Source organism: Cetorhinus maximus, chromosome 17, assembly GCF_964194155.1.
Source record: "Cetorhinus maximus chromosome 17, sCetMax3.hap1.1, whole genome shotgun sequence".
Taxonomy (NCBI): domain Eukaryota; kingdom Metazoa; phylum Chordata; class Chondrichthyes; order Lamniformes; family Cetorhinidae; genus Cetorhinus; species Cetorhinus maximus.
In genome coordinates this window covers 12,118,251-12,139,239 of record NC_135895.1, presented here as the reverse complement: position 1 = coordinate 12,139,239, position 20,989 = coordinate 12,118,251, and the positions used below count along the sequence as shown (strand labels likewise).

Below are 20,989 nucleotides of genomic sequence, written 5' to 3'. Positions count from 1 at the left end.
GTGTAGGATTCCATCACATTTGCAAAGGCCGTACAGGATTTGTATATTGATAGCAATGCTGTGTCCATGTGCTCATTTGACATTGCTAGCCTATTCACCAATGTTCCACTTAAGGAAGCCATAGATATTTGTGCTACAGCACTATATAATGGCGATCTAGATCCACCACCATTGTGTGAATCAGTATTCATCAAACTTATTAACTCGGCAACTCGCGCAGTTGAGTTCAGTTTTAACGGCACCATGTATGCCCAAATAGATGGTATTGCCATGGGATCCCCTCCTGTCCCAGCTCTCTCAAGCATCTTTGTTGGGTTCCATGAGAAACCGCTCTTCGATGGAATGACACCTAACCTCTTACGTCTAGCACATTTCTGATATGTGGATGATACGTTTGCTATATATAAATCCACAACTGCATGGAACAATTTCCTTACATGTCTTAATGGGCTCCATCCTGCGCTCAAATTCACCTATGAAATGGAGCAGTTAAACGAACTCCCCCTGCCTTGATGTGCTAGTTGAGGAATCTGCCAGGGATTCTCTACCATGGTCTACCATAAGCCTATCTTCACTGGTCAATGTACGTGTTGGGATTCTTACAGTTTCACGCGGTATAACATTGGTCTTATTGGCAACCTTGTAAATAGGGCCCGAGCCATTTGCTCACCATGCAAGCTTGACACCGAAATAAGGCACATCAAAAACATCCTGCAGGATAATGGCTACCCTGATTGCATCATTTCATGCTGTGTAACACACGAGCTCATGAATGGGCCTAAGACCGTCACTTCTGGCCCTGAAAAGTGCCCAGTCTACCTCAGAGGTAGGGCAAGGCATCTCAAAAATTTGAGCAACAGGTGAAGCTAGCTGTTTCACGCTGCTACTATGTAGTAGCAACACAAATGGTATTCACCACTAACAGGATGCTGTCATCAAGCCAAAAAGACTTTCTGCCTATCGCACAAATGAGTAATGTGGTATATGAATTTCAGTGTCAGTGTGATGCTAGGTATGTAGGCCGTAAGTCCCAAAGACTGGCAGGTGGTATCAAACAGCATGTCCCAGCCGCTGTTCCAGACCGTACCCAACCAGCCCATGCTTGCAAAACTCAAAAGTGTCCAACGTTAGATGTAATTCCACGATTGGACAACATATGCTGAATAATCCTTAGTGTGCGAAGAATTACACTGACAACCAATTTAAGATAGTCAGTCGAGCTCGCAGCGTGGCACATTTCCGTGCACTGAAAGCTACATATATTAATACACAGGGCTCTTTTATTTGCACACAGAAAGAATATGTACATATGTTGCGCCTGTTTCAGCTGAAGAAAGTAGGTGCCAGCCATTTGCTGACTCATTCCTCAAGGCAGTGCCTTGACCAATCAGGGTCAAGCTGTCTGGTTTAAATTTCAAACAATGCTGGGCAGTTAACTGTCAGTCACCATCAGTGGTGAATTCTCCATGGCAACGTCACTTGCCAACCAATCAGCACCCTCTTCATATACAGTATAAATCGTTGTCTTCCCCTTATATAGGTATTCTTGCGAATGTCCTGATGAGCGCAAGACAGAAAGCTTACACGTTTCTTTTTCAGCAATTTTCATAATACTTACATTCATAAAGCTACAAATTTAATCCTAATTTTAGGACACTTCCTCTTGCTTTGGCTTGTGGCAAAAATGGAGATTGTAGATTACCAACCCAATTACATTTGGATTTGTTAATGATTGTGCAGCAGCTTACCTCAAAATTAACAATGCATTGAGCAAGATGATTTGATCAGCTGATTTGTCATGCAGCAGGGTTATGAGGTATTGTTACACTATCGATCACTAAGACACTGTGCTCGTGCTGGAACCATGGGCCCATTAAGGCTCACCCAATCCACTGGAGGGCAAAAAAACTTGTATTTATACAGGACCTTTAACTTTACCCCAAGATGCTTATCAGGAGCATTAATATCAAATTTTGCTTCATAATCAAAAGCTTGGTCAAAGAGGTAGGTTTTAAGGACCATCATAAAGATGATGAAAAGAAGCAGAGATGTTTAGGGAAGGAGCTGCAGAGTTTAGCGCCTTGGCAGCTGACAATCAAAATCAGGATACCAGAATCAGGGTTTCGGAGCTAAAGGTTAGAGAGTTAGGGAGGTTACGGAGGTTATTGAAAACGAATGTGAGAACTTCCAAATCAAGGCGTCAACTGGGAGCCAACATAGATCACTGAGCACAGGGTTAATGGGTGAACTGAACTCAGTGCGAATTGAGACATGGGCAGCAGAGTTTGGATAACAAACTTATAGAGGGTAGAATGTGGGAGAATGGCCAGGAATGTGCTGGAATCATCAAGTTTAGAAGTAACAAAGGCATGAATGAGGGCTGCAGCAGATGAGCTGAGGCACAGCAGAAGCAGGCAATGTTATGGAGGTTAAAATAAACGGTCTTACTGATGGCACAGATGCGCTAAGAAGCTCATCTCGGAGTTACATTAGACACCAAGATTCCAAACAGTCTAGTTCAGCCTCAGGAAGATGCAAGGTTGAGGGATAGAGACTCGTGAAAGGAGTCTGCAGTGCAGACTGAAGACAAAAGGATTCTGTCTTCCCAATATTTAACTGAAGGAAATTTTTGCTCATCTAAATTGGATGATAATTTGAAAAGTGTCAGAGTCAAGCCTGGTGGTTTGGCTAGTTAGAGGTGGGGGCCAGATGAGGTGCCAAACTCTCTGATCAGTAACAAAGCTGTTTCCTGGGGAAACAGCTAGGACTGCAGGAAATCACTCCCTGACTATCCACAACAACAATCAAACAAGCTCCAGGAGATGAAGGTCATCCATGATGCATAACTAGATAAATTTAACAATCTGCTCCTTTACCACAAAGATCTCCATTAACATTCTTTGCTTTGTACACAGTACCCATCAAGATCCTCCTTTGCAACTTCTCAGCAGACTTTGGTAATGGTCCAATCTACTCCGCCTCTTTGTCCATTATTTAACATAAGAACATAAAATTTTAGAAACAGGGACAGGAGTAAATGATAGAGGCTCTCAAGTCTGCTCCGCCATTCAAAACGATAACGATCTTCTGCCTCAACTCCACTTTCCCAGTTGGTCCACATATCCTTAGATTCCATCAGACCAAAAATCTGGACCTCAACCATAAAAATCCTTAGATGGCATATTCAGAACCCCCTGGGGTAGAGAATTGCAAAGATGCACAGAGTAATGAAATTTCTCATCATCTCAGTTCTAAATGAACTACCCCTTAACCTGAGATTGCTGGTGTTCTAGATTCCCCAGCCAGGGGAAACAATGTCAATGTTGACCCTTGTCGAGCCCCTTCAGAATCTTGCATAATTCAATGAGATCTAAGCTCCAAGGAGCCTTTCATCATAAAAGACAAACCCCTTATCCCCAGAATCAATCTAGTAGATCTTTGCTACACTGCCTCCAATGCACATATATCTTTTCTGAAATATGGAGACCAAAACTGCACAGTACTGCAGGGTATGGTCTCACCAAAGCCCCATATAATTGTAGTATGACTTCCTTATTCTTGTACTCCAATCACCTTGCAATAAATGCTATTTGCCTTCCTCATTACTTGCTGTACCTGCATGCTAACTTTTGTGTTCCTTGTACGAGTACACCCAATTGCCACTGGACAACAACATCTAGAAGTTTTCATGCCTTTTAAAAAATATTCTGCCTTCTATTCTTACTAACAAAGTGAATAACTTCACACTTGATCACATTACACTCCATCTGCCACCTTGTTGCACATTCACTTAACTTGTCTATATCTCTTTGCAGCCTCTATGTCTCTAGGCCCTTAAATTGAACTATTTTAGATATCAGCCATTACATCGCATATTTGCAAAGTGTTGTTCAATATGTTAGCCTCTAGCTACATGCAGAAACTGTGGAATCCAGATGTGGCTGACTGCACTTTCCATTAGTAAGTTTAAAAAAAATCAGTAATAGACATTGTTGGGAATGTGACATTATTCAAAATTGCATAGCATTTGCATGTGTACTTTAACCTTTTAGTACTTTTGGTAAACAGTCAGATGAAAAGCAGAGTCTGCAAGTATATTTTTGATCATAGTTTGCACTTTACTTCTCTAGTTACTGCTTATTTGGTTATCTGCAAATAGACGGGTGAAGTGCCAGACTTCAGCACATATGGAAACACCAGCAACAATGTATGAAGAGCAGAGCTGCCATCATGGTCAGAATAACTGAAATTATTTACCATTCACTTGCTTAGTGTCCATATAAAAGAACATCTGCGTGCTTTATATGTGGAGTACTACACAAACATTAGCTGCTCCATATGCTATGAAGTCCAATTATGAAGAGCAAGAGTCTGTGGTTCCATCAACCACTTGATTCAAAGCAATGCTTGATTATTCTACCAGTGACTTCCCTTCTACCATCACTGTTGATCTACTTTACGTAGCACTAAATCCCTTCCCTAAATCCTAGAAGTACTGTCTGGCAACAGCCTGGAAACAAGCATTTAGGAAGCCCATCATGAGGTATTAAAACCATTAAACCACTAATGTGAATCATGGTAATCCGTTCATATACTTGGCAAACAAGTGAAAATTGTTAATCTACAATAACTAATCCTAAAAATCCCTCACATAGCTTTATCACAGGATTAATTTTAAAAAGTTGATTTTTTTTTGTGTCTCAAAAATCTCATTTAATAAACACATTAGAGCTTACCCCAATCTTCTCTTCAATAAGTTGTCTAGCATAATCAATCTGTTGAGTTGATCCACGAATAATAAACATTTTAAAATTGGGATCAGCATTTGGAGGTGGGTTTCTCTGAAGCTCTATCCGTGCTCCTGACTGTTGGCTAATTGCCTTTACAGTCTCACCACCTAAGGCAGAACAGATTTTCAAAAAGAAAACTTGTGTTAATCTGTCAAGCATGAATGTCATTCACATTTTCACTCCTTGGTTAACCCACAATCAGTAATCAAACATTGTGCCCTTACACTTTTTAGTCAAAGCCAAGGAATGCTGGGAAATTTAATGTTTTGCCATTTTACATGACAGTGTCAGCAACAATCATTCCCAGGTCAGATATATCAGAGGTTAAATGCAGAGTAAAGCCTCCAACACTTTGCCCAATTATCTGCCTTCACTTTAAGTTCTCCTCCCTTCCCTCAGTCCTCAGCCAAAGCAGAGGCTAAAACAAACATACGAATAAGAGCAAGAGTAGGCTATTCAGCCCCTTGAGCCTGCTCCACCATTAAAATGATGGCTGATCTGATTGTGGCCTCAACTCCACATTCCCACCTACCCCCTCAATAACCTTTGGCTCCCTTGTTAGTCAAGAATTTAGTATGAACACACAAGTTAACAGCAGGAGTGGGCCATTCATCCCCTCAAGCCTACTGACCCAGTCCAGCCTGCTGTTCAACTAAGATTGCATCTATCCTTTTTTTGTTGGGCGGTTGAAACTTAACTTCCAGGCACTTCTGCAAATGCAGTTAATTACTATCCTTTGACCAAAATACCTTAAACTGCGCTTGGGTGTATTAAAAGTCTCTCAAGGATACCACAACCACCACCCCCCCTCCCCCCACACACACAACAGCCCCAGGGGAATCAGTGTCAGATCAATAGCCATATCCTAAATGCTGATGTTTTACTTGTGAACCATCTGAGAATATTCAGTGCAATTTTCCAACATTTTAACCTGCAAAAATAGCTGGCCTTGCTAATCGCGTCAGAATGTTGTTGTCAGCAGGCTATTTCTAGTCAAGTTATAACGTGGCCCATTTTCCACCTCTGACCAATGCTGAAAAACAGAACCACCTGCACCAATGGTTAGAATATGGAACTTGCTACCACATGGGGCAAACAGCATAGGTGCATTTAAGGGAATCTAGATAAATATGTAAGAATGAAAGGAATGGAAGAGTTATGCTGATAGGATTAGACATACAGGTCACAGGTGCTTGTGCAGCATAAACACTGACATGCTTCTTAAGATGAATGGCCTCTGAGTTGTAAACACTATGCAATGCAATTAGAAAAAGATAACTTCATTTGAGCAATTCTGTAAAAGAAAAGGGCTCTCTCTAAATGTGTGTAGTTATTTGTGTGTATAATATAAAATCAGGAACGAATCAAGAGCAACTTTTCAAGACAACACATTACCTTTGCCAATGATTATGCCAGTCTTGCTGCTGGGTACTGTGAAAGTGAACTCTTGAAGTCCACCAGGAGGGCCCATATTCCAGTTCCCTTGGCCTCTCCCTCTTCCTCTGCCAGGTCCAGGACCACCAGGACCCGGAGGCATGCCAGCCTAAAAGTGGGGGTGAAAAAACTTCTGAACTACTATTTACAGAATGGTCCCAAATGGCGAGCATCATAAAGATATTTCCAAGCTGCTATCAAAATTAAACACAATATAGGTACGGCAATGAAAACTAGTCAAACACTCTTAGGACAGACATTTAAATTGGCATGCTTAAAAAGAAAGCATTTGTAACCTAACCTCCACACTCCGTAGGAGGTCTGTAAGTATTTCTGCAGCATGCTGACATCTGTCTGGAGGGCCCAGGATCTGAGCTATTCTTTCTGGCGTCGTCCCGTCATCTTGTGATAAAAAAATTATTGGCAAGTTTTTTTTGGGAAGTTAAACAAAGAAAGGCATGAAATCTAATTTATTCAATTGCAGAACAGTTAAGGTCACATTAAATTCACCTGGCTTGAACTGAATCCTCACACCAGCATCGTTCTGTATCTTCTTGATCATTTCTCCACTTCTCCCTATTACAATACCAACAGCAAAGCGAGGTACAGGGACCTAACAGAAAACGTAATTAGTATCTCTACAACAAAGAGGCCCTTTGGACAAAACCAGTGGCAATTATAAATAACATTGCCAAATTTGCCTGTAAAAGCAATGCACCAAACCTGTCAATACAGTAAAAATTAAACATAAGTCAATCAAAAATAACTTGGTCGCTGAAACTCAATAATTCTTTGTTGCACGGACTATAGATTTGAAAAAATTGTGTCCAATGTTCAACCCGTTTGTACAATTTGCTTGGACAATATATCTTGCACTTACATCCAATGCTTCGTTTGTTCCTCCCAAACGGGATCCATACTCATTACGCTGCTCCCTAAAACCACCTTGGTCTCGGTCACGAATTAGATCCATCACCATGTCCTTGGCTTGCTAAAGAACACAATAGAAAAGTACAGAAGCTTATACTCATCTTCCAGTCATCGGTAACACTGTTGTAAAAAGGTTAGGAAGGAGTGCTGAACCTTACCTGTACTTTGAATGGATCTCCTGTTATGCGGAGGGGTTTGTCTGATCCTGTTGGCTGAGGTCCATCTTGAATCATCACCATCTTGACTCCTGCACGTTCCTATTTTGCAACAAAACAACTCCATGTACCCACCTTCGCAAGTTTAAATACCATGTCTCAGCATTTATGAAGCAAAGCCAAAACAGTAAACATAACTCTTACCTGCAATTGCTTGATTGTTTCTCCACCTTTCCCAATAACAAGTCCAGCCTTGCTTGCAGGAATCATGATTTCCTGCACTGAAGTACCTGGTCCATCTCCATGATGTGTACCTGGACCAATTCGGCCTCTTTCAACTATTTGATCAAGTAGCCTCTTTGCAGCTCTATAATATCAAATGCATTAAAAAGACAGTGTTTTAAGTATGGCAATGGTGGATGAAAGGGGAAGAGGAAAATCTTCATGCAAGTTTGATATACCTCTCAATCCGCTCTGAGATTTGAATACAAGATAAGGGAGATAGCTAACTATAACTGGACTGCTAATGCATAAACCATGCATACACACAACTGAACACCATGTATTATTCTACAGGCTATGATATTATGGCATGCACTATATAGAAATCGCTGATTATTTGAAGTACACTTACAGAATGGAATCAGGACTTCCTGTCAACATGCAGGATCTTTCTGGTAAACCGCCACTGTCTGAAAATGAAATGCACATTAGATCAGGGTATACAGAGCCAGGACACAAGTATAGCAGAACAGATAGAAAACTGGCTGGAAAACAAATTAGGGGTTAATGGTTAGTTGCTTAGACTAGTAGAAAACAGGAATGGTATTCTACAGGGATGACTGCTGGATCGTTTGCTCACCATATAAATAGATGATTTTGTCAAATCGAAGTACGAGACCAAAATATGTGGATGACGCAAAATTGGGACTTTAGCTAATTCTGAGCAAGACTGCAATAAAATACATGACACTAACGACCTCACAGAATGGGTGCATAAATGGCAACTCAATTTCAATTCATTAAGTGTGAGGTGGTGCATTTTGGGAGCAGAAGTAAGGAGGTCACCACTCCTGGAAAATAAGAGAGTCTAAAAGGTGTACAGGTACAGTACAGATTCACAAATCATGACATGTGCCAAGGCAGCTTAACAAAGCCATAAAAAATGTAAGCTTTGTTTACAGAGGAACGGAATTTAAAACAAAGGTTCTGTTACTACATGCAGAGAACCATGTTCACAGATCTGGTCTTCATATTACATAAAAGATATAGAAACCCTTGACAAAGCACAAAAAAGATTCACAAGGATGATACTACAATTAAGTGTAGGAGAACTAACAAAAAAGATGCATTTAAAGGGGTTATGGCAATTAGCTTAGATGCAATTAAGGGGAAGCTACATTAGGTGCATGGGGAGAAAGGGATAGAGGGACATATTGATCAGGTGAGATGAAGTAAGGTAGGATGATGGTCATGTGGAGGATAATCAATATACACTCGTTAGACTCAACAGCCCATTTCTGTGCAGTAAAATTGAATGTAACATTTAGACAATCTAGAGCATCAAATATAATTAACAAAGTGCAGTAGCTGTCCTTCAATGAAGAGGAAACAAATTAAGATCTCGACGGCTGATTAACGTGAACAAAATCAGCACGTTTGGAGTAAACTAATTGTATGTAGTTCTAATTCTGAATGTGTTAACTGTCTATTTATTCCAATTGACTTTTTCAGTTTTCCTCTAAAGAAGTGCTCAAAGATAATTTGCCCAGGCCACCGTGTACTTAAAAACTAACTGCATATAGCAAAACTAGGCTTTTGATTCAATGCGAATACAAATGATTTGGCTATAAAAAAAATTTCAAAGATGAAGAAACTCTTACCAGGCGCAATCTGTACTTTGCACCCAGACTCTTGCTGTATGCGCGAGATCTGTTCCCCACCTCGGCCAATTACTAAAATAAAAAATTACTTTTATTATAAGCATCATTAGCTCATCAAAATGTAATTTTAAAGCAAAGACAATCCATACATTAAGTCAAATTTGCTTGTGAACACAGCTTTTCCACATTTGCTATGTTGCAACAATATCAATCTTTCCCATGTTTGCAATTGATTCTGTGCAACACAAATGAGCAAATCCTATCTCTTCGATCCATCCCTAGTTATACAGAAAACTTCTGGTTTTACACAATGTTTGCAAACTCTATTCCCTGGTAAAAGATTGGATGGGGGAAGACAAAGGAGGAAAGAGAAGGCAGGAGGTGGTGGGAGAAAAAGACACAGGCAGCCAGCAAGGAAGGCAGGGAAAAGCTTGGGGACAAGAGGGAGACAGATAAGGAATGAAGTTGGGTGTGAAGAGGGCAGGAAGAGGGCGAGAGACAAGTGAAGGAGTAAAAGAAAAAAACTGTTTCCCCTAATTTAAGTCACAAAACAAGGAACGAAATCAGGGTAGCGGTGGTGGTGAAGAGAACTGATTTTCTCACTCTCATTCAGCGTGCATTACAGTCCCAAACAGGCAGGTGTCATATAAACTGTTGAAACTTTTAACATTTGCTAAAATGAGGGCATTCTTATCTTTCTGCATTGACTCAGAACCAAACAGAATATAACCTTTCTGACAAGCGTACCTATCTGGCCCTCATGTTTCTTTCTACACTAAAGTTCAAAACGCCTGTTAATTTATAGAAAATTCCCATCAGTTTTTTTTTTCAGAATTCCTTTGAAGGAAGTAGCATATTTAACATCGAAATGTAAGTCAGCCAACGTAAACGAAAGGGTGAGTCAGCCAAGGCCAGACCCAGACTGGAGGTCTGACTGTCTGCACTGGGTTAGCTGATCCCACTTGTGACTATGCTGAATGGGGGAAGATCACAAGCAGTGCTAGTGAATCCCCTGAAAACTCGATTTGCGTGCAGGTCATCAATGGATGGTGCGAGTCTTGGGTGTGATTTGTCTCAGCCACCAACTCTTTCTGCTCTATGAGTGGCAGATCAGAAGATTGTTGTTCTTTATATTCTGTCCAAAGAATGACTAAAAGGTTAATAAGGAGTGAGAAATTAGAGTACAAGAGAAAGTTGGGCTAGAAATATAACAGCAGTGTTGTTGGAGCTGCACTCATCCAGGCAAGTGGAGAATATTCTATCACACTTCTGACTTGTGCCTTGTAGATGGTGCACAGGCTTTGAGGAGTCAGGAGGTGAGTTACTAGCTGCAGGAGTCCTAGCCTCTGACCTGCTCTTGTAGCCACAGTATTTATATAGTTTCAGTTTCTGGTCGATGATAATCCCCAGGATGTTGATAGTGGGGAATTCAGCGATGGTAATGCCATTGAATGTCACTTGCCACTTGTCAACCCAAACCTAGATATTGTCCAGATCTTGCTGCATTTGAACTTGGACTGCTTCAGTATCTGAGGAGTCGTAAATGGTGCTGAACATTGTGCAATCATCAGCTTATGATGGAAGAAAGGTCATTGTTGAAGTAGCTGAAGGTAGTTGGGCCTAGGGCGCTACCCTCAGGAGGTCCTGTGGTGATAACATGCAACTGAGATGATTGACCTCCAACAAATCTTCCTTTGTGCTAGGTATGACTCTAACCAGCAGAGAGTTAGCCCCCCCGATTCCCACTGAATCCAGTTTTGCTAGGGCTCCTTGATGCCACACTTGGTCAATTGCTGCCTTGATGTCAAGGCAGTCATTCTCACCACACATCATAATTGTGAATCAGGTGGTGAAAGGGAGGGAGGAACTTAAAACAATTACAATCACCTGGGAAAGGGTACAAAGAAAATTTATTAAATTTTAAAAGCTAAAAGCTGACAAAGTCCCCAGGTCCTGATGAACTTCACCCTAGGGTCTTAAAGGAAATGGATGCTGAAATACTGAATGCATTGGTTTGAATTTTCCAAAATTCACTAGATTCGGGAAAGATCCCATCAGATTGGAAAATAGCGAATGTGACTTCTCTACTCATGAAAGGAGGGAGACAGGAAGCAGGAAACTAGAGGCTAGTTAGCTTAACATCAATTATTAAGGAGTTATAGTGGGACACTTAGAAAACCTCGATAAAGCCATGTTGACTTTGTCTGATTGTATGAAAGGGAAATCAAGTTTGACTAATTTATTGGAGTTCTTTGAGGAAGTGACAAGCAACATGCATAAAAGGGAACCCGTGAAATGTTCTGTATGTAGATTTCCAGAAGGCATTTGACAAAGTGTCACATCAAAGATCACTACACAAAATAAGAGCTGTAGGGGGTACCATTTTAGCATGGATAGAGGATTGGTTAGCTAACAGGAAACAGAGGGTAGGCATAAATGAGTCATTTTTGGGTTGGCAAGATGCGACAAGTGGAGTGCCCAGGGATCAGTGAAGGGCCCTTCACTGTTCACAATATATATCAATGACTTGGATGAAGGGCCCAAATGTATCGTTGCTAAATTTGCTGATGACACAAAGATAGGGAGGAAAGTAGGTTGTGAAGAGGACCTAAGGGGTCTGCAAAGGGACATAGATAGGTAAAGTGAATGGGCAAAAATTTGGCAGATGGGGTATAATGTGGGAAAATATGAACTTGTCCAATTTGACAGGAATAATAGAAAAGCAGGATATTATTAAAACGGAGACAGATTGTAGGACTCTGAAGTACAAAGGGATCTGGGTGTCCTGGTACATGCATCAGGAAAAGTTAGTGTACAGGTACAGCAAATGATTAGGAAGGCAAATGGAATGCTGATATTTACTTCAAGGGAAACGGAATATATAAGTAAGAAGGCTTGGCTACAGTTGTTGGTGACACCACATCTGGAGTACTGTATACAGTTTTTGTTTCCTTATTAAGGAAAGGATATTAATGCGCTAGCAGTTCAGAGAAGTTTCGCTCGACTGATTGGTAGGGGTGGGGGGACGTGGTTATTTTATCAGGAAAGGTTGGACAGGCTGGGCCTGTTTCCATTGGAGTTTATAAGATTGAGAGGTGATCTTATTGAAACATATAAGATCCTGAGGGGACTTGACAGGGTGGATGCTGAAAGGATGTTAGCCCTTGTGGGAGAGGCCAGAACCAGGGGACAGTTTAAAAATACGCAATCTCCCATTTAAGGTGGAGATGAGAGATGTTTTCTTCGAGTGTCACGAATATTTGGGACTCTCTTCCTCAAAAAGTGGTGGAGGCAAAGTCATTGAATACTTTTAAGGCAGAGGTAGCTCGATTCTTGACTAACAAGGGAGTCAAAGATTATCAGGCTAAGTGAAATGTGGAGTTGAGGCCACAATCAGATCAGATATTAGGACAGGTGGCCAAAGGTGATCCTTAAGGACGGCCTTAGGGATGACTGACGTGAAGACAGGGCAGCAATGACATGTTCCGGGAAGGCGGCGGGGGGGGGGGGGAATGCAGAGAAAATATTTGAGTTGGGGTGAGTAGCAATTTAAAGACCACTGATTAGAATTTTAAATGAGGCATGGGGAAGGGAGGTTGGGGGTAGTAGCCAAGATAGATATTAGCAAGGGCAAACAACACAGGATGAAAGATGGGAGGCTGGCCAGAAAAGAATTAGAATAGTTGAGTCTGGAGATGGCAAAAGTACAAAAGTTTCAGCAGCAGATGGGCAGAGGCAGGTGTTGTAATGGAACGGGAATTTTAGTCACAAAGGAGAATGTGGGGTCAAATGCTCAGCCAGGGAGGCCAACAACCTGGTTCAGCTTAAGACTGTGGGTGATGGGGTTAACAGAATCAGTATTAAAAGGTATGAAGTTTATGGTAAAGAACCTCAAAGATAGCTTCAGTCTTTCCCAAAGGTAACTTGAGGTTCAAAGATTGGATGTTGGATAAGCAGGCTGACAGCATAGCAATGGAGGGTTCAAGAGAATGGTCGAGAAATAGAGCCAGGTATCATCTGTATAAAACTAAAATAAAATAATTTATATATTTACTTACTAAATCCAACCATACCGTCGGGTACTTTGTACTCCTCTGTGGCGATTGACCTAAATTTTTAAAAAACATTCACAAATTATTCAACACAAAGTTTGTGCTGCGTTTAGTTGCCCTCCAACTTGCTTCACAGCAGCCAATGAGTTCTGAGTCAGTACTATTTTATTAAAACTGGCTTCCCTAACTATTCCATTTGTTCTGGCATCAAATATGAGCCAGAGAAATCAGTAACTTCTCAGCTTTGTTTCACCCAATTTATACAGTTATCACAGCTGACGTGGAGGAAGAATGGTGCTACAAAAGTGAATTAACTGAATTAAAGAATAAAATTCAATCAGGTTGGCAACCCAATGACTGCTACCAGAAAGTGGGCATATGCAGATGTCAGTCCAGACAGAATTTTACTCAGCTATGTTGTGGTTTTCCAACATTCCAGGCTCACACACAAAAGACTGTCATTTGGATAAGGTATCCCAGGCTACCCCAGTTTAGCCAAAAAAAGTCCACTGCTGTTTAGCAACATTTTATTTATGGACATCTTTTAAAATCGTTTGCTTGAGTCAAATTAATTTGAACTAGGATAATACAATTACACAGCTGGACTATGCAAAAAAAACAGTTTAAGACGGAAGTATTTCCCAATTACTTCACTTAAACTAGCCAATAGTTTCAGATAGTCCCCACGTGATGTTGACTCCGTTAAAGGTGTTTCTCTGTAACGTTATTAATAGAGACAATATATCTGTTTAACGTTGCCAGTTTCACTTTGTCATTTGCCAGAATTCCAGCTGAGACCTGCATGCTCACATGACCTTTTCCCCAGTGCTTCTGCACCCGCCCTCAGCGCTGAACTCCCTCTTGGTCCTGTCATAAATGCTGAAGTCCCTCTTGCTCCAGCCCTCAGTGCTTAAGTCATCTTCCCCTCCCCGGATCTTATTCTCACCCTCTATTCTTCCTTTTAAAGTCCCTGGTGTTCGTTGCCACCAACGGGGGATTTCTTTAGCTGTTCCTCTTCACCCCAGTCCCATCCTTGCTCTACCCCCACCCTCGTTTCCATTCTCAGTGCTGAAGATCCTCTTGCTCCCACCCCGGCTCCCTTCCCTGCCCTCTGTTCTCACCTTTAAAGTCCCTGTTGTCCAATGTCACCACCATGGACTTCTTCAACTAGCTCCTCCTGTCCCTGCTCCCACTTCAAGTTCGCATACTGAACTCCTGGGACTTCAGCTGTTACCAGCACCGACCAATATCTGCCACTAGATGGAACCCAGTCAAGCCAAGACCAGCTGAGTGCATTTATTTTACATTTACTGTATATTGTATTCCCTTTATTGTTAAATGTATTTTCTTTTAAAGGTTATTTTATTTATGAATGTGAGCATTTAAGAACATACAGCATTTCAACTTATGTTTTAATGCTTTTTCTGCTGAGAAAGCTAACTCTAAGAACTTCTTTTATATTTAGTGATTTATTTTATTTTGCAAGTTATTTCAGCAGAAATGCACAGTACTGCACAAGTACAGTACAGCATTTCAACCTGTACATAGGTTCCTTTGGATATTTCTCGTGCAGAAAAACCAAACTCCAGTTTTAACATTGGACCTATGATTCACTTAAGATAAAGGCAAAATACGGCAGACGCTGGAAATCTGAAATAAAAACAGAAAATTCTGGAAAAGCTCAGCAGGTCTGGCAGCATCTGTGGAGAGTGAAACAAAGTTAACGTTTTGAGTCCATAGGACCCTTCTTCAGAATTCTGAAGAGTCATGCGGACTCCAAACATTAACTTTCTCTCCACAGATGCTTCCAGGCCTGATGAGTTTTTCCTGCATTTTCTGTTATGATTCACTTAAAGTCATGATTTTTAAGAATGCAGCTACAAATTTTAAGTGAGGACTTACCGTACTGTAATTTTTTTTAAAGGAACATCCATTGGTGTTTCCAATTTCAGGACAGAACAGCCACAGAATAACTCAATAGAGCAAATGTACTGCTTGGTCTTCACACATTTTTAAGCTCTTAAAATTGGCTGTGAACCACGTGCCCTGGTCCAATTATCTCCTAACTTCTAAACCCATTTCACCTGAAGACTATACTTGATCTTGACCTCTGTGCACAATGCCACATTCAGTTGCCTAGTTGCAAACTGCCAATGCTCAGCAAACCTCAATCAAACCTGTATTTATACAATTTAGAAACAGGATTTGACCGAGATCCATTACATAGAATCATAGAATGGTTACGGCGCAGAAAAGTGGTCATATCTGTGCCAGCTCTCTGCAAGAACTCAGCTAGTCCCACTCCTCTGCCCTTTCCTGTAGCTCTGCAAATTTTCTCTCTGAAGGTGCTTTTCCAATTCCCTTTTGAAAGCCCTGATTCCATCTGCCTCCACCAGTCTCGGGTAATGCATTCCAAATCTTAACCACTCTAAGTAAGTTTTTTCTCGTGTTGCTTCTGGCTCTTTTGCCAATCACCATTAATCAGTGCCGTCTTTTTCTTGACCCTTCTGTAAATGGGAACAGTTTCTCCTATCTACTCTGCCTAGGTCCCTCATGATTTTGAGCACCTCCATTAAATCTCCTCTCAGCCTTCTCTTCTCTTAACAATAACTTCAGCTTTTCCAAGCTACCCACTCAACTGAAGTTCCATATGCCTGGAACCATTTTCTTAAATCTTTTCTGCACCCTCTCTGAAGCTTCCATATTCTTCCAGAAGTTAGGTGTCCAGAATAGAACACAATCTTCCAGTTGAGGTCGAGCCAGTGTTTTATGCTTTTGTACTCTCCATGCCTCTACTTAAGCCTAGGATCCCATGCCTCCTTAACTACTTTCTCAACCTGTCTTGCCACCTTCAATAATCTTGTGCACAGAAACCCCTAGCTCTTTGCCTGCATCCATCTTTAGAACTGTGCTTTTTATATTGCCTCATCATTCTTTCTACCAAAATGTACCACTTCATACTTCTCTATATTAAATTTAATCATTTTGTAGATATTTAACTTAAATTGCTATGAAGCTACATTACTTAGCACTGGTTTTAATAATCATATCGTCAGTTATGCGAGAAACATAAAATGACCATATGATACATCCACAACTATGAAACAGTACCTTATGATTCACTGTGTAGAAAGATATTAAATGTTTCCTTACCTCTGTTGATGCATTGCAGCTAGCTGTGCTCCAAATGCTTGAAGGAAAAAAAAATATTAACCAATAATCTGTCAATCACCATTAAAAAAGGAGCAAATTGAACATCAGAAAATGCACAACATGAAAAGGTCAGTCAGATAACATGAATTACATTGATATAGATCATAAGGAGCATCCTGCATAGAATTTACAATAGAATCAAGCCATTCGGTCTAACAGTTCTAGGACTCTGTTTAAGCGCCACTCCGTTTATCCTCCCACCTACCTGATCGAACTACGTTTGCATATCGTTCCTTTCTGCTTTACATGCTTATCAAACTTGCCCTTAAATGCGTCTATTCTATTTGCCTTAACTGTTCTATGTAGTAGGTTCTATGTAACCACTCTCTAGGTAAAGTTTCTCTTGAATACCTTATTGGGTTCACTGGTTCTTAAACTTTGGTATAGGCATTACCCCATTACCGCTTTCTTACTCATTCCACTCTTTACCTGGCAAGTTTCCAACGAAGCTGAGGTGCATACTGCATTTACACATACACCTTGCGAAGTAGACATTTAAATGCCAACATCTATGCTCTTCAAACTTCCAACATCTCAGTGCCATTTATCATTTATTACTAATATGGTTTATTTGGACTTTCAGAAGGCTTTCGGCAAATTTCCACGTAAGAGATTAGCGTGTAAAATTAAAGCGCTTGGGATTGGGGTAGTGTATTGAGATGGATAGAAAGCTGGTTGGAAGACAGGAAACAAAGAGTAGGAATAAGCGGGTCTTGTGCCACTAGTGGGGTACTGCAGGGATCGGTGCTGGGACCCCAGCTATTTACAATATATATTAATGATTTAGATGAGGGAACTAAATGTAATATCTCCAAATTTGCAGATGACACAAAGCTGGGTGGGAAGGTGAGCTGTGAGAAGGATGCAGAGATGCTTCAGTGCGATTTGGACAAGCTGAGTGAGTGGGAAAATGCATGGCAGATGCAGTATAATGTGGATAAATGTGACTCTGGTAGCAAAAACAGGAAGGCAGATTATCTGAATGGCTATAAATTGAGAGAGGGGAACGTACGAGACCTGGGTGTCCTCGTACACCAGTCACTGAAGGTAAACATGCAGGTGCAGCAGGCGGTAAAGAAGGCAAATGATATGTTGGCTTTCATACTGAGAGGATTAGAGTATAGCAGCAGGGATGTCTTGCTGCAATTATACAGGGCCCTGATGAGACCACACCTGGAATATTATGTGCAATTTTGGTCTCCTTATCTGGGGAAGGATGTTCTTGCTATAGAGGGAGTGCAGCGAAGGTTTACCAGACTGATTCCTGGGATGGTGGAACTGACATATGAGGGGAGACTGAGTCGGTTAGGATTATATTCGCTGGAGTTCAGAAGAATATGGGGGGGGGGGCGATCTCATAGAAACCTATAAAATTCTAACAGTACTAGACAGGGGAGATGCAGGAAGGATGTTTCCGATGGTGGGGGAGTCCAGAACCAGGGGTCACAGTCTGAGGATACGGGGTAGACCATTTAGGACTGAGATGAGAAATTTCTTCACCCAGAGAGTTGTGAGCCTGTGGAATTCGCTACCACAGAAAGTAGTTGAAGCCAAAACATTGTATGTTTTCAAGGAGGAGTTAGATATAGCTCTTGGGGCGAAAGGGATCAAAGGATATGGGGAGAAAGTGGGAGCAGGCTATTGAATTGGATGATCATGATTGGCAGAGCAAGCTAAAAGTCCGAATGGCCTACTCCTGCTCCTATTTTTTATGTTTCTATCTGCCCACAGGAAAAGGCAAGAGAGAGTAAATAAGGTGAGGATGACCCTACTCGACTGACCATTAAGTGAACGAGCAAAGGGAACTCGGGTCAGAGGGCGTGAGAAATTGAAATTCCATGATCTTCTCACTGTTAAGACATGAGTACATTGCTGTTTGTGGGAGATTGCTGTGTATAAATTGGCTGCTGCATTTTCCACAATACTGACAACACTTCAGAAGTACTTCATTAGCTGCAAAGCGTTTCGGGATACCTTGAAGTCATAAAAGGCATTAGGAAAATGACATTTTTACTCATCAAAACTGGCAATTAATAAAGCATAAAAAGGGACAAATTTAGATAAATTTTGTTCCAACTAGAAGACAAAGTAAGGCTCACGAAATGATTTGTGAGATCACTTTCTAGAGCACATTTGTTCTCACTCAGGAAATGGGAATTCAGGTCAGATAACTATTTCTGTTTTTGAAACCAATTGCTATTTACAAAGACAATACAGGCAGTTTGGCAGTTAAGTGGAGAGAGAATGCAGACCTCAGTGGTACAGAGGGATCTTGGTGTCCTGGTATAGGGATCATAAAAAGTTGGAATGCAGGTACAGCAAGTGCTTAGGAGGGCAAAGTGAATATTAGCATTTATTTCAAGGGGAATGGAATATATAAGTAGGGAAGTGTTGCTGCCGTCGCACAGGGCACTGGTGAAACTGCATCTGGAGTAACGTGTACGGTTTTAGTCTCCTTATTTGAAAATGGATACAATTGTGTTGGAAGCAATTCAGAGAAGGTTCACTCGACTCATTCCTGGGATGAAGGGCTTAACTTAAGAAGAATGTTTGAACAGGGTGGCCCAAACCCACTGGAGTTTAGAAGAAAGAGGTGATCTTATTGAAACATACAAGATCCTGAGGGGACTTGATAGGGTGGATACTGGGAGGATGTTTCCTCTTGTGTGAGAGACTGGAACTAGCAGACACCATTTAAAAATAAGAGGTCTCCATTTTATGACGGCAACGAGGAGAATTTTTTTTCTTTTATGGAGGGTTGTTAGTCTTTGGAGTTCTCTTCCCCAGAAATCAGTACAGGCAGAGCTAGACAGATTTTTGATAGACAAGGGAATCAAGGGTTATGGGGTGGGGGGCAGACAGGAAAGTGGAGTTGCAGAATATATTGAGATCCATATCATCTTATTGAATGGCAGAACAGGCTCAAAAGGCTGAATGATGATGTCTATATGTTCCTACATCTGTGAATTGAAAAATTATTAGTGCTTTTCATGGGAAGGATCCATCCAACAGCTTCATGATCACTTTTACCAATATCAATGGTTATTACCAAATAGAAATCAAATTCTCAAACTATAGTGGCTGGATTCATACTTGCTGAACATCATTTTGGAAAAACAAAATCTCATGAAGTAGTGACCTACAAATACAACATTTTAATCCATTTTAAACTAAAATTACTTTTTTATGTTAATTTCATAATGACCCTGAGCTGGTTTCCAGGATTTCCAGTTTTTATTACCAAGTCACTGCCATTACCTGGATATGGTTTACAAAATAGTATCACAACTAGGTGGCAAAGCCTGCTCAATCAACTCAATCCATTTTGGGATAATAGATGTTTCAGCACATATGTCAAAAGACCTGTAAAAGGTTTAAACTGGTTAAAAGTATGTGATGCTCCCATAACAGAAACAAGAAAAGGCCACTACACCATTGTACCTGTACTGGCACCAACTCTTCAACTGCAACAATCTAATCTAATGTGATTCTCTAAACTTAAAGTGGATTGTATAAACTTTGAATACATGTATCAGAATCAATTGAAGCGCATAACATAAATTTCATTCAGAAAACAGAAGAGGGAATAACCACGCAAAATTTTTTAAAAATGCGTGGGAAAGAATCCCATTTTAAAATGATTGAATAGGGCAGAAACTTGTTGAAAAAGCACTACTTACGGTCATTCTGCGCAACTTTCTTCGTATCTGGTTGATCTGCAAAACAAAGCATTTTCTCAACTGATGCAAATAACTGCTCCACTGCACCAAAGAAAATTAATCTGTATGAAGAGGCCAATCAATTTTCATCTTTAAAACAATACATCACCCAATAAATTGGATTTCGAAGGAAAAATTTGTAACTTTGCAGTACTACAGTTGGAGAAGATTTTAAATTGCTTAATGTCCCAAGTAACAGTAATAACATTTTTGCACTACAAAGGAATAGGAACCAGGGGGTCATGAGAATCCTTAAAAGTGCAGGCAGCTCTAACAGCAATTTAAACACTTGAGGGTACAAAAGGTGAAAGCTATATCCAAATGGTTCCCACGCTTTTAGATTTTATTAAAAACTATGACCGGTCCTGCCCAGGGATCTGAAATTGTATCTAAGGGTCCAGCTTGGGATTCACTACATTTTCTAACCAGTCTTTTAAAAAAGTGCAATGGGGTCAGTGGGCCTGTAAACTTTACAAACTTGTAAGTTTTCATGTTTTGAGAAAGCTAACCCTTGTACCCACACTCAAAAATTTTAAATTTACCAGCCAGAAGCAATGATCCATCAATATAACTGAGTAAACACACAGAAAGTTCTCTCCTGGTGATCTCACTACAATTTTCAATAGCCAGCACAAAGTGGACGTACACAAGTCAAGACACAAAATAGCGCACCCAATCCAAGGACTGGCATCGCATTCTTACTGTTCCATGAAATTCTCCTTCTCCTTCCATCAGGTTTGAAGAGCAGCTTCAGTATCGAAACTGGCAAAGAACTCAAAAATTAATGCCCCCAGCTCTGTAGATTGATGGGAG

General features: G+C 40.7%; 1 protein-coding gene across 3 annotated transcripts in view; it reads right to left on the bottom strand.

Moving 5' to 3' along the window:
- The window catches only part of fubp1 (far upstream element (FUSE) binding protein 1), a 37,330-nt gene that overhangs the window by 7,039 nt on the left and 9,302 nt on the right, over positions 1 to 20,989 (bottom strand). For all 3 annotated transcript variants that reach the window (XM_078560704.1, XM_078560701.1, XM_078560703.1), the window contains exons 3-14: positions 20,138 to 20,173; positions 16,398 to 16,434; positions 13,251 to 13,300; positions 9,193 to 9,264; positions 7,944 to 8,001; positions 7,514 to 7,676; positions 7,313 to 7,411; positions 7,105 to 7,215; positions 6,735 to 6,837; positions 6,526 to 6,626; positions 6,186 to 6,333; positions 4,737 to 4,897 (exon numbers count right to left, since the gene is read on the bottom strand). In XM_078560704.1, coding sequence (XP_078416830.1) covers positions 4,737 to 4,897; positions 6,186 to 6,333; positions 6,526 to 6,626; positions 6,735 to 6,837; positions 7,105 to 7,215; positions 7,313 to 7,411; positions 7,514 to 7,676; positions 7,944 to 8,001; positions 9,193 to 9,264; positions 13,251 to 13,300; positions 16,398 to 16,434; positions 20,138 to 20,173 — 1,139 coding nt within the window. The remainder of the gene's footprint in view (positions 1 to 4,736; positions 4,898 to 6,185; positions 6,334 to 6,525; positions 6,627 to 6,734; positions 6,838 to 7,104; positions 7,216 to 7,312; positions 7,412 to 7,513; positions 7,677 to 7,943; positions 8,002 to 9,192; positions 9,265 to 13,250; positions 13,301 to 16,397; positions 16,435 to 20,137; positions 20,174 to 20,989) is intronic.